The 12,903-nt window shown below is 39.4% G+C and overlaps 1 protein-coding gene across 5 annotated transcripts in view; it reads left to right on the top strand.

Annotated features, from left to right (window-relative positions):
• Positions 1-447: 447 nt before the first annotated feature.
• LNPK (lunapark, ER junction formation factor) overlaps positions 448-12,903 on the top strand; it is a 59,881-nt gene continuing 47,425 nt past the window's right edge. For 4 of the 5 annotated variants that reach the window (XR_010651597.2, XR_011740004.1, XM_071811118.1 and 1 more), the window contains exons 1-5: positions 448-556; positions 4,429-4,510; positions 5,740-5,784; positions 7,101-7,288; positions 10,552-10,610. Coding sequence is in view for 3 of the 5 variants with exons in the window: in XM_071811118.1 (XP_071667219.1) it covers positions 4,484-4,510; positions 5,740-5,784; positions 7,101-7,288; positions 10,552-10,610 (319 nt within the window). In the remaining 2 variants the exon portion in view is untranslated. The remainder of the gene's footprint in view (positions 557-4,428; positions 4,511-5,739; positions 5,785-7,100; positions 7,289-10,551; positions 10,611-12,903) is intronic. The other variant, XM_065841374.2, reaches the window with a different exon arrangement.

Here is a 12,903-nt window from a genome sequence, read left to right as displayed (position 1 = left end):
CGAGCCCCAGGGCTGCCGAGGGGCGCGGAGGGGACAGGCAGCGCAGCCACTGTGACCCCGGGGCGTCTTTCAGCGCCTGCCGCGAGCAAACACATCCAGCACCGGGGTCAGCACAGGCTTCACCGGCAGAGGCCGAGCACGGCAGTGCCAGGAGGCTGCTGCAAACCTTCCCACGGTAGCTCCACTCTCGTGTTCCCAGGTTTTAGTGCTAGAACACTCGTTTTTCTGTAAATAACTACCGCAGCCGCAGGAGGACATGCTCAGCCTCCCCAGCCCGCCAGTGGCGGTGGTAGGACGGCGGCGACCACCTCCAACAGGCGCCGCGTCGGTTTGGCCCGGCACACCCCCTCGGCCCCGTGCCACCACCCGCCACTGCCGCCGGCCCCGCCCTCCGCATCACAAAGCGGCCCCGCCCCTCCCCGTTCCAGCGCGCCCTGCGGCAGCAAGGCGCTCATTGGCTGTCTGGGCGGCGCGGGGTCTGATGGGAGCGCAGCAGCGGCGCCTCGGCCCCACCTTCGGCGGGCGGTGGCGGGATGCGCGGCCGGGCCCGCGGCAGGTACGCGCTGGCGGGGGAGGAGCGGCCCGGCCCGGCCCCAGCGACTCCGCAGTGGGGACTGGCTCCGCCGTGGGCGGGGCGGCGGGAGAGGGTCGCCTGGTGCTGCCCGTGGCCCAGCTTGGGCCCAAGTCCCGGGGGAGCGAAGCGGCTCAGGGCGGGCGGCCGGTGTCCCCGCCCTCTCCCGCCTCGGCGCGGGCGGCCCAGCGGCTGCTGCGGGGCGGCGCGGCGTGGCGGCGGGCTGGGGCGCTGCCTCCGAAGAAGAGACGGGTGCGGGGAGGGGGCGGCGGAGCCATGGGGCTTTCCCGGCGCAGCGGGCGGCTGGCTCGGGCGGCAGGTGCTGGGAGCGGAGCGGCCTTGTGCCCCTGCCCGTGGGGCTCGGCCCTCGGGCGGCCGCTCTCGCAGGCTTCAAAAAAGGCTGGGCTTCAAAAAAAGCGCCTGACACCCACTGCTTGCTCCATCGCTTTGGAGCCTCTGTGTGGGAGCTGATTTACCTTTCTAATTAAGGCTTTACAAAGCATAATACGTCCATAGGGCACTTCCAAACAGAAACAGCTGAAAATGAAGTTTAAAATGAACAAAATTCACTGTCCTGTTTTAACTGAGAGGTGCTAGAGCAGGCTACCAGTAGGTGCTGGGTGATTCTTCTGGTTTTGCTTTGCTTGTTCCCTTGTCCACGGTGCTTATATCTGGAGAAACTTTTTGTGATCACTGTGGGCATTTCTGAGGTCAGTAAATTGTGGGTGAATATAAATTTTGGGTGGAAACTTTGTGAGCAGAAGTGGAAATTTTATTTGAAAGGTAGAACTTGTGTTCTTTGTAATGGTAAATATCTGAAAATATTTACATGAAATGAAGTCACTAAGTTTACAAGTAACCTCGTTTAAAGAGCATTCCACCTTCCTTCAGGGGAAAGGTCTATATGTCTGTACACAAAGCCTGATTTCAAGTTTGTAACTGCCTTCTTTAACTATGACTTGTCTTGATGTTATTTAGTCTTGAATTTCAGCATGTCAGTTATTAAAATTAATTTTGAAGACTTTGATTTTTTTATTTTTTGAGAGGTTTTAATCTTAAAACATCAACAACAAGCTTGGAGAAATTTGGGACTGACTTGATAAATGTGTAATGAGATCATCAAACTATTTTCTCCATCTGGCTGAATAGGATAGTGGATGACTTCTGTAATTGTGCATGATTCATCCCTCTTTTGAAAGAGAAACTTTTTCTGCCCTAGTAGTCTTACTGTGGCACTTCCGCTTTGCTTTTTACTGATGGAATTGTATATTTTTGGGATAGAGGAGATGCTATCAGGACATTTTTTTGAGAGTCAGATAATAAAATTGGAAAGAATGTTGCCTTATGCTTCTACATTGTGTTTTTTTAATGCTTCTGTTTTCTGTTTTAAACCTAGGGCTAAGTAATGTTGCAGCTATCTTATTTATGTATTAAATGGGTGATAATGTTTGTGGAAATAAGTCCAATTGCAGTGGTGAGAGGAAAGGACAGCTCTGCGCTAAAGAAGTGCAGTCTTTGGAAGGAAAAAAAGTGTTGTGCAATAATTAATGGCTGGAGCATAGGAAGGAAGGAGACTTGTGGAAGGAGGACTCATGCCATGAACAGTAGGAGATTAGTGGTAGATATGTGGAATAACAGGAGAGTTGTGTGGAGGAACGAGGAGAGTTTGAAGCAATTGAAGGCAATTTGTGTTGTGTCAAAAAGAGGAGAAGGAAGAGAAGACATGTGAAGCACCTCATAGAAACCATGGAAAATTCTCCATCTCTGAACTGAGGATTTGGTGACTAAACTATACTTCTAGTGGCCCATATCCCTTAATACCTCTTTGGGAAGGGTTTTGGTAATCTTACTGACTTACGGAGCTGTATATGTAAAGTCCGTCAGCATCGTAGTTTGTGTAAACTTATCCGCCTGGTGGCACTTGTCAGACCTGTTTTCCTTCCAGGTATTTGCCAGATATTTTGAAAAACATATGTAGAGATAGCACTGTGAATGTGTTATTGACAAAGATTGGTGTCATCAGTGGCTCATGGATAGCCTGTGCCCAAAAGATCCTATAACACTTATTGCAGAGGTTCTCAAAGTATGGCCTGAAGGAAAATGTCACACAAAAAGGCCAACAGGAGCATCTCCGTATCTCTTTATATGCAGAACTCAAAGCTACTATTGCTCCTAACAACAGCAGCAATGCTACGGAAGCAAATTAGATCTGGGAACTGTGTACTGAGTTTACAAACTTCTTGACTGGCTATTTGACATAGCTGTTGCGTTGTTTTGCGATAAAGATACTATCTGTCCCTGTAGAAAAATTTGCAAAGAAAGTGTGTGCTCAGTTCTGCAATGATCGTCATACAAAAACTTGCCTGTGACTGCAAAGTGACAATTGTATAAAATTCTTAGTGTTAGAAAACAGTAATATTCCATGTTTGAAAGATAAAAATATTGCTACTGTTCTACTGAGGTGCGTTGCTGTAGTAGGGATTGTTTTGAGAATTTACTCAAGACTCCAAGGGGTAACTGTGCTTTTTCTGTAGCTCACCCCTTTGTGCTGGTAATTTGACAGCAGCAGAGCTAATTTGTCCATCTGTTTTAGCTTCATTTTGGTGGCGTTTCAAAACCAGATTTCCTTATCTTCAAGGATTGTTTTTTGAAATAGTAGGCCTGTCGTTCCAGATTCAGAAGTCCTTGGCTTTCTTAAAATGTGAAGAGGTTACCATACTACAGTAGCATTTGTGCTAGTGAGCAATGTGTATCCTATATTATAGTTATTTGTTCTGACAGTTTCAGACAATTTGGGAAGACATTTGGGGTGAGATTAGGTTTCTTTATCTTTCAATTTTTGGCCAAAGGTAACTCAGTAAACAAGGTAACTACTTATATTCCCACCTAGCTGGATCAGTGCTTTATTTTAAGAAGCCTTTGTTTCATTCCAGGGTTAAAAGGGTTTGAGCCCTAGTTGCGACTGAGCGTTAGTTTACTGTTTGTGTTGCTATGAACTGATCACTTTTTCATTCACTGTGTGAAAACTTCAAAACTAAGTGGCTGGAGGGAAATTCTGCCATCCTAAGGTTTCAAGTCAATTGATTCCAACTACCTGCTGATGGAAAGTTGCTATGCTTTTGTTTCAGGAACCTAGACCCAGATCATCAAATTAGTGCTCTTCTTGGGTTCCAGGTTTGTGTGGGGTGAGGTTGAGCTACTTTTGCACCTATGGAGTTGCTTTGGGGCCATTTGGCATGCCAGTGACTGCACTGTGCATTGTGTGAGGATCTGCCAAGGTAGTGCTTTCCTAAAGCAAGTGAAATCCATTTGAAACTGATTATCTGAACTTAAAACTGAGCATACAAAGGAAGAACAACAAGGCTATACAATAAGTTTGTGTTGATGAGAGCATGAAGAGAAAGTAGATTTATTGAAACTTTCTCATGAATAGTAGGATATTAATAATGTATGCCTGGAGTGGCAGCTGAAAAGGAACATTGAGAGTTATGCTTATGAGTAGCAGAGGAAATAATTGGAAATCAGTTTCTTAAATAATCCTGCTTAATAATTTTCAAAATTGTTTTTCTGGTGGAGGATTTTGGTGGCTTTTTAGCAGTTATTTTGTGTCTCTGTTTTTGAGGACTCCATTCTGATTAAATATTTCCAAAGTAAGAATAACTTTGGCCATGTCAGGGCTAATCAACTGACTTACAAGATGGCCTATGAAACAGAAGGCTGGATTTTAAAGTAGCATAGGTAGATAACTAGGCAATGGCTTTATGTGATATTTTGTATTCTGTAGATATTAGAATAAATTTGTGAATCTTGGATTCTGCTGTTAGATTGCTCCTAAGTGCTTAATGCTTCACTTCTAGCTGTGAATTCCTGTAGAAGACTGATAGCTCTGCCAACATTTGTCCACAATAGAAGATGGGTGGATTAATTTCAAGATGGAGGGTAAGTAAAACCATGTAATGGTGTAGTAATCTTTAGTCTAGAAGATGGGAGTATGCAGGACATATTTCTTAATACTTATTGGTTGACTGTTAATGTTGGCTGAATGTTGGTGCTAAACTTTTCCCATTAATATGTCACTTAAAAGTCCAGTAGTGAGACATAATGACCAAAAATATTATTTGACAAATCCCTAAACTGTGAAATGGCGTGGTTGTCCTTTATTTCCTTTGCAGTGTCAGACCTGGCAGTAGTTTGGTTAACTTATACAGTTTTAACTCCTGTATAGTTTTGTGGTGCTTCATTGGGATAGATGCAGCAACATGTGTAACTTGAAAGATTGGTGCCTCTTTTAGGTTGAAATAGACACAATGTTATTCTGATTGTATCTGTTTCAACAAATATTTTGACAGCTACTCATACCTATACAAGTCTCTCTTCCTAACTGGTTTTATTGGCTTACATATTATTGAAAAGTGTACTGAATTTGAGGAAGAGGCATGAGGTTTTTGACTACTTTCCTGTCAGGTGTGAGTCATTATCAGTTGATTTCAGGGTCTCCCATAAGAAACTTCTTTACAGGCAAAAGTTCATGCGAAATGTCAATTATATGTAATAGAAAGGAACTCACTTGCATGGTAATGCAATGCAATTTGTTTTTTGAATTTATGACCTGAAAGGTGGGAAAAGGCTGTGGCTTTATACTTTTGAGAAATTAGGAAGGATTCCTAGAAGGTAGATTCCAAGGTGCTGCTAAGGGAATTTTACTGGAGGTGATAACACTTATTTGCAGTTACTTATAATTTATTTGGAGCATGTGTTTTTGTGTGGAATTAATAGTAATAAAAACCTTAAGTTCTCAGGTTAAGGGTTTCCTGTATAGATTATCTTTGTTTTGCACGTTCTCTCCACTCATCAGTTCACTCATTGCTTTACTTCCCACCTACACATCCATTACTGCTCTACATGCATTGTAGGTTTTTGTCTTTTGTGGTGTAGGAGAGGAGCCTTCAGTTAATAGTAATGCCAGCTGTTAAATAGTGGTTCATTACAGTCCCTTCTATTTGGCACTACTATACTAGAAAGCCTCTTACCTTTATATAGCATAGATAAGATATTAATTTATTATGAGTGGGTGTTTTTTTTTTAATTAGGAAACTGCTAATATACAGTAATCCTCAGAATATAGACTTTTTTCTAGTGAGTAATGTCTTTGTTTTTGCCCTTGTAAGCAGGCAAAACCTTCCACCATAGAAGTATTAGAAAAACTTGATAAGGTATGTATTTGCTTTCTGCATGTTTGTTTGACTTTTATTTAGGAATGTGGATCCTTTTTGCTGGCCATGTATTTCTTTCACATTTGGTAGAATGCTGTAATGGAATTCTAAATTATTTTGATAGTTAATCCATTTGGATGTACCAGAGATTCTGAGTTTCAAATTGACTGCTACCTTTTTTCCCACTTAGTATTAGTCATTTAAAGAAAACACCACCATACTGTATAATAGATAGTAAGAAACTACAGTGTAAATGTTTATTTAGAGAGCCTGAAGTGGGAATGAATGTGAAGTTGGCTTGATTACACAATTTAATTATAACTAGTGGTTAAACTCCCATGTAATGGAAAATGTCACTAATGCGAAGTTCCATTCCTCAGGCTCATTAGAGAAGCCTCAGTGTATGGTTTCAAGTGTAAGAGTTGTAGCTGTAGTGGTAGTAAGTAATGTAAGGGACGGAATAACTGTATCGACGGTTCAGTAATCAATTGTGATTTCTTTTAGCCAGCTTTTGTGACAGATGTCTGTACTCTATGGGGAAACTGGTTTGAAATATGCTGTTGATATTTTTTGTTTTCCTTTTAATGGAAGTGTGAGTACTCCTGTTGTCATTTAAAATGCAGTCAAAATGGTAACATAGTGGAGCGTTGCTTCATTACTTATTAATATGCCAAAAATATCATTCAGACAAGGCCAGGCTGGATGGGACTTTGGGCAACCTGCTCTAGTGGAAAATGTCCCTGCCCATGGTAGAGGGGTTGGAACTAGATGATCTTTAAGGTCCCTTCCAACCCAAACCATTCTGTGTTCAGGATGTTGCTCTTAATGTGAGGAAAGCACTGAAATAAAAACATGTGAAATGATGGAAAGGTTTCAGCAATTTCCCATGTTAGTAGAAAAGTATTAGAAGCATTTGAAAGTCTATAGGTGCCTGATGAAATGTTTAGGACACAAAGTATGTTTGGTAGTGATTTATGTGATGACGAGGACTACCATTTGTAAGATATTAGTGTTTTCCACTTGTTCCAAATATACTAACACATTACAAATAGGTAAAAGTGCTGATTTGTAATATTCCCACTAGTGTTGTGTTACTGCTAATACAGTGCAAGTGGCTCATATCATAACTTTCATAGCATAAATACATCATACTATTAAGGTTATCTTTGGGCAAATATTGTCATTTATCAAAAAGCTGCGTGACTTTTCTAATCAAGTATCAAATTGATATGGCTAATTTTAGCAAGCACTAAAAGGCACCTTAGTAAAACCACTTATAAATTTCACTAATGTGGTTGAACACTATTTGTTTACAGGAAATACAGGCATTAGAAGAATTCAGAGAAAAAAATCAGAGGCTGCAGAAACTATGGGTTGGAAGGCTCCTTCTCTACTCTTCACTTCTTTACCTTATCACCTGCTTAATTGTATATTTGTGGTATCTTCCTGATGAATGGACTGCAAGGTTGATTATGACACTTCCATTTTTTGCATTTCCATTGATGTAAGTAAATACATCCTTTTTTTCCTAGTAGCTGTCTCTGAAAAAAGGAGATGGAAAACAGATCTCTGCAGGGGTTTGGGTTTGCTTTTGACAATCCTTGAGTTGTCATAACTTGCTGTGTGTGTGTGTGTTTTTTTTTTTTTTTTAAATAAATCCAAGTAGTTATGCAGACACTTTAAGGGAAATGTCTAAGTCTTGCCATCAAAAGATGTTAGCATCTAAAATTACTTGAGAGTAACTTGCTGCAAGGTATTGTGATATAGTCAGAAGAGCCTTGTCTTGTTTTATTTCTACTTCTATTTGAAAAAGTAACACTACTGTATGAAAGTGACCTAAGGTATGTCACCTCTATGTAAAATGCAGTGTATAAAATCGGGGAAATAAATACAATGAATTGAGAAACTTATGTATTAGGTGACTGTTAACGCAGAAGTGACTTGAAAGGTCATGACCCTAAATATGTTGAGGACTAGTTTTACATAATTAACTGTTTTTCTGGAAAATCATTGACCGTTTTCTTCAACCAGAAAATATCCTAATGTACTTGGATGTGAATAGGAGAATGTATTATTGACTTTTTTTGTTCTGCTGAGCTAATTTGCTGCTCATCCTCACGAGTGGCTTTTGTTTTCTAAGAACACTGCTTTTCTAAAAATTAACAAAATGGACTTCCACTTCACTAAACAGCTGCTTCCCTGAGTCCCCTTCCCCCACACCATCAAGGAGGAGAAGCAGCCTACTGAGCATCTTTCTTGGCAATGGGGAGCACAGTGCAAGCACTAATTTGCTGAAATGAACATCATAAATACTGTCCATATTTGCAAAGCATCTTTGTATAATAACATGACTTGTCAGTGCCCTACCTTTAGACTTGAAAGGCAAAGTTGAGCGTAAATATTTAGGGCTTTGATTAGTATGGGTCAGCTAGCATAACATGCAAAAAAAAAAAAACAACCCTAAACTTGATGCTCTTTTTGTGTCACACTGTGTTGTGTGTAATATACTAATATGCTACTGTTGTGCTATCCTGTGGAGAAGATCCATGGGCAGCAATATCTTGACTGTAAAGGATTAATAAAGAAATTATACCTCAAATTAATCTTTGGCAGCAATATGAATTGATTTTGTTCTTAAGGACAAGGATTTGAACGTCTCTGCTAGCATGAGAGGCTCACTCATGCGAACAGGGAAGGCTTGTTCTGAGGAAGTATCACCAGCCTCCTTTCACTGAGGTGTGAGGATTTGTGTAGAAATGAAAACACTGCAGGTGGTGGCTTCTAGTGCTGTGGTGTGGGTTTTGCCATTGGATTTTTATTCTAGTTTGTCCTCCAGTTGTTGCTGCTTTTTTTCTTTGAAAAGTGGGTTTCTGTAAAATTCTGAATTGGGTATTGACTTACATTCAGAATTAGACTGGTGTTCTCTTATGACTTGCAACTGTTTATCTGATTTTTAAGCTATTCCCCTTCAGCTTTTTTTGGCAGATATGAATGGCAAGCAACTGCCAGCTTGTCTTTGTTCTCGGTCAAGAGGTGACTCCATGCTGAATGCCTGGGGCCACCCAGTAATAGCTCTAGAGATTTTTCAGCCCTAATCAAACTGGAACGTGTCTGCCTTTTCTAGCTTGCAGTCAGTCACCAACTTATTTCTGCCTTAGGTCATTCCCTCAGGGTCTCAGCAAGTTACTGATGCTGGTAGAGGGAGTTAAATTCTGGGAATATATAACATCATTAATTTTAAGTGTATATTGAAATATCTGAAAAGTTGAAGAAAAACATTAGCATGTTAGAAGGATGCCCTTTTTGAAATGATTTTCATTTGAATTCATTTCTGTTTCATCTTGCATATTCTGATTTTCAGATAAATGTGTTTTTATTTTGTAGAATTGTTCTGAAGTGGTCTGCTAGTAAACTTTCACCTCAAAATTCTTAAGGAGGAAGTGTTTTATTTCATGAAGTCCTACCATACATCTTTTAGTTTTAAGTAGAAGACTCTTCAGGCATACAATAAAAAAGAAATAATGTTTTTGCATGTGTAACACAGTCTTAAAAGCAATTGAAACCCTGTAAGACATTTATTTATTTTGATACTTTATGAAGAGACATCTTGCATGGTGTAAGCAGGCGAAACCATCCATATTCTTCAAGTAGGTATTACAGCAACCTTCGAACATGTAATAGTGTTGAACTTCTTTCTCTGTGTCTCTGACCTTGGATAGGTTACTCTTGCATTCCAGTTGTCTTGTCTGACTTACCTGACTCAGGCTGTGTTGTTAATACTTGAAAGCATTGTGAACTGGGCAGCCATTGTATAAATGCAAAAGATGTTCTTATGAATTAAGTTGAAATTCTATTTGGAATCTCATAGTCTTTTGCCTGCTTTTTCACACTGTTATTCACAGACCCTTTCTATGCTTTAAGCTTTTTTTTTTTTCTTAAATGAGATGCTGCTACTTTAGGCTTTATTATATAGTGCTTGGCACTAGGAGGGTTTTGGATAAGGTGCTTGGAAGGGCTTTGAAGTATGAGATCTGCCTCTTGGCTTAGGCCAAATAACTTGCCAGGAAAAGCATCAACTTAATAATTGTAAGCAATTCTAAGCTTTAAAACAAATGGAGTCCTGATGATTTCAGAGAGACCTTTCAAATGTGAAATGGTCAGATCAGTTTAACTTTACCTTGAACACAGATGAATTGCTCTGTTGTTTGAACAGGTCAGCTGAAACCCTATGGAAACTGAGTGGATTGAGAGCTCTGTACAATCACCAGGGGTCAGGTCAGCTAACTCTGCTTGGGAGAGCGTTGGTATCAGTACCAATGTCTTGTGGGTTTCATTGGTATCGAATTCTTCCCACAAATCTCCTGGGTCTTAATTTTGGGCCTTAGCTGGTAAGCTTGGTTTTCTAGATAACATGTGTCATGAATCTATCAAATAAGAAGTGATGACTAAGTAATTTTCAGCTAGCTGGTTTTAAAAAGTTCCCACTGAACATTCTGGCAAGCAATGATGTTACTTGCTGCTGCTGCTGCTTCCTTAGTGTTTCTACATATAGTAATACTTGGTTAGGTTTAAATAGACAGGAGGATTTATTTAGATCAAGGTGCTGATTTAATTTGTAGTTTTCTGTGTAACTATGGTTTGAAGATTTCTGTTCTTTTTATTTTTGAAGTTAAATCTCATCTGGTAAGTCTTCTGTTTGCTAAATGACTTCAGAAATGGTTGTAATAATATATTTTAATTAATATAATTCTTTTCTCTGTTTTAAAGAATCTGGTGTATAAGAACACTGCTCATTTTTTTCTTTTCCAAAAGGACAAAAAGGAATAGTAAGTAATTTTTTCCGTCTCTTTTTTTTTAAATTTTTCTTTTTTTTTTTTTTTTTTAACAATATGGAACTAGTTGGGAATGACACCTGGTATGAAAATGTAAATATTTTGGCTAGTTTGTCTTCCAGGAAAAGAAGAGTAGCCTTTTGGCTGATGCTGAAATGGGTAGCATTACCTAAACTGTTGTTCCTGCCACATAGTTCTTGAAAGAACTGGAAGGCAACCACTTCACTTCACTTCACTTAAAAAATTGTGATAACTTTCTCCTGTCTTTGCATGCTTCAAAGTGTAATGGAATAAAATGTACTGTAGGAGTGAGGGAAAGGAAAGAGTAGTTCCCTTAATACTTGCAAGTATTTCAGCAGTCTTAATCTGTTATCTTTATGTGTAAGAGAGGAGAGTTACAGCAGGTGTGTTTCATTTATTTGTCAATATAGCTTCTTTCTCCCAAGTTCTCCAAAGCATGTTCATGTTTTCCAGAGTGGAAAAGGAATCAGCAGGTGTTGTTTTTTTGTGCTATTCTGAGAGCTAAGGAAAACTGGGAGTCATAGGACAAAGCCAAAAAGTAATGCGGGTGTTCAAATATATATATATATGTAAGTTGTTGAAGGACATGTAGATTCATTCTAATGCGAAATTTACAAACTGCATCTATGGCACTTGCCTGCAGTAGTTAGAATTCATTTGAGATTTTCTTTGAAAGCAGTCCAGCCTGTAACAATATCTCATGGTGATGCGAGCAATAATACAGGAAAACCTCAATGTTGCACTATGTTTTATGACTTGCAGAACAACATGATGTATTTAATTTATGACATCTTATGAGTTAAACATCACTTTTGAAGTTTTTCCTTATACTTAATGTTTGCATTTGATATGCAAGCATAGAATATACATTTTTATGTAGAAATAAAATTGTCTGTGTATTCTGTGGTCCTGTGTGATTCATTTCTAAGGTGAATATATATTTGCATTTCATGGCTGGATAGGAAAAAAATGTATGTATGTTTTTTTGGTTTGCTTAAATGTCTTTATTGCTGCTGTTAGCATACAAGTAAGTCTAGTGCTTTTGTTGAACTTGTATATAAAAGGTTTTAGGTGTTAGAATGTTCCAAAAGGAGTTATTTCTGCATTGTTCTAGAGATCAGGTAGAAATGAAGTTTTACCTCAAATATAGAAGTCCTGTAGGTGGAAAAGAGGAATCAAATGCACAGTGCAAGAGTTACAGCATAAAGCAGGAGAAAATGTAGCTGGGAGCGCAAACTGGCAACTGAGTGGCTCAAAGCTGGCCTTTTATTCTGGGATAAGTTAATATAACACATAGAATCACTGGAGATTATTATTTAATACTATAAAGCTCTGTACTGGATGACCAGCCTACACCAGTTTTGAGACCCATGCTCTGAATGAGGAAAATTCCTAGTGAGACACTTGGAAACGTAACGTAGAGAGATGATGAAATTCAATTTTTAAGACTGGTCAGACAAACAACTGTTGAGGATCTGTCCCAAAGTGTGGGAAAAATAAATGAGGTATCTTGCAGGTATTGACTTCACTAGTATGGACTCTACTCTTCTGTAGGTTTAATTAAGATGAAATGTATTGATTTCTTGAGAGTGTTTTGCAGTAATTGCCATTTGGCCAGTTTTGAAGGTGCAGGTGTTTCATGAGGTTCTTGTTGAACACAGGAGATAAAGTGACCAGAAACAAACCCCCACACTTTAAACCGATTGCATTGCTTTGTGGGAGGCTGCCTTTGAAGATGTTCTAGGCATTTATGTATCAAAAGCTGCTTCTGTTTCTTAAGTAACTGGTAACAGCTGACCCTCTTTGTCTGCATGACACCATTCTGTACTGTGGTGCTTTTCAAGGTGTTAATCCATGTTGGCCTGCATGAGAAGCTGAGTTCTAATATGAATGTAAAATTTGGTGGGAGAGTGTGTTAATTTGAAGATGCACAGTTCCTGAAATTGTCTATCTTCTGTGGTCCAGCTCAGTACTAAACATGATCTTGTTCCATGTCCTATTTTTCATAATAAGGGATTGTTGTAGTTATCCTTCATTGCATAAACTTTCAAATATGTACATGCCCAGTTTTAGTATTTTGGACATTTAATGAAGTGGTTTGTTCTATCAAAATGAGCTTTTACATTGTGGAAGAGTTGAAGTAATTATGTGTTTCCTAAATTTCAAGTAACAGTAGTGTTCCTGTAGTAACTTTAAAAAGTGTGCCTGGCATACTTAAATATATGTAAATAAAGATACAGAAAAGTTTGGTGGGTTTTGTTTCTGG

The sequence above is a fragment of the Patagioenas fasciata genome, chromosome 7 (assembly GCF_037038585.1).
Source record: "Patagioenas fasciata isolate bPatFas1 chromosome 7, bPatFas1.hap1, whole genome shotgun sequence".
Lineage (NCBI taxonomy): Eukaryota > Metazoa > Chordata > Aves > Columbiformes > Columbidae > Patagioenas > Patagioenas fasciata.
Note: the sequence above shows the minus strand (reverse complement) of the source record. Positions and strands in the feature narration are given on the sequence as shown.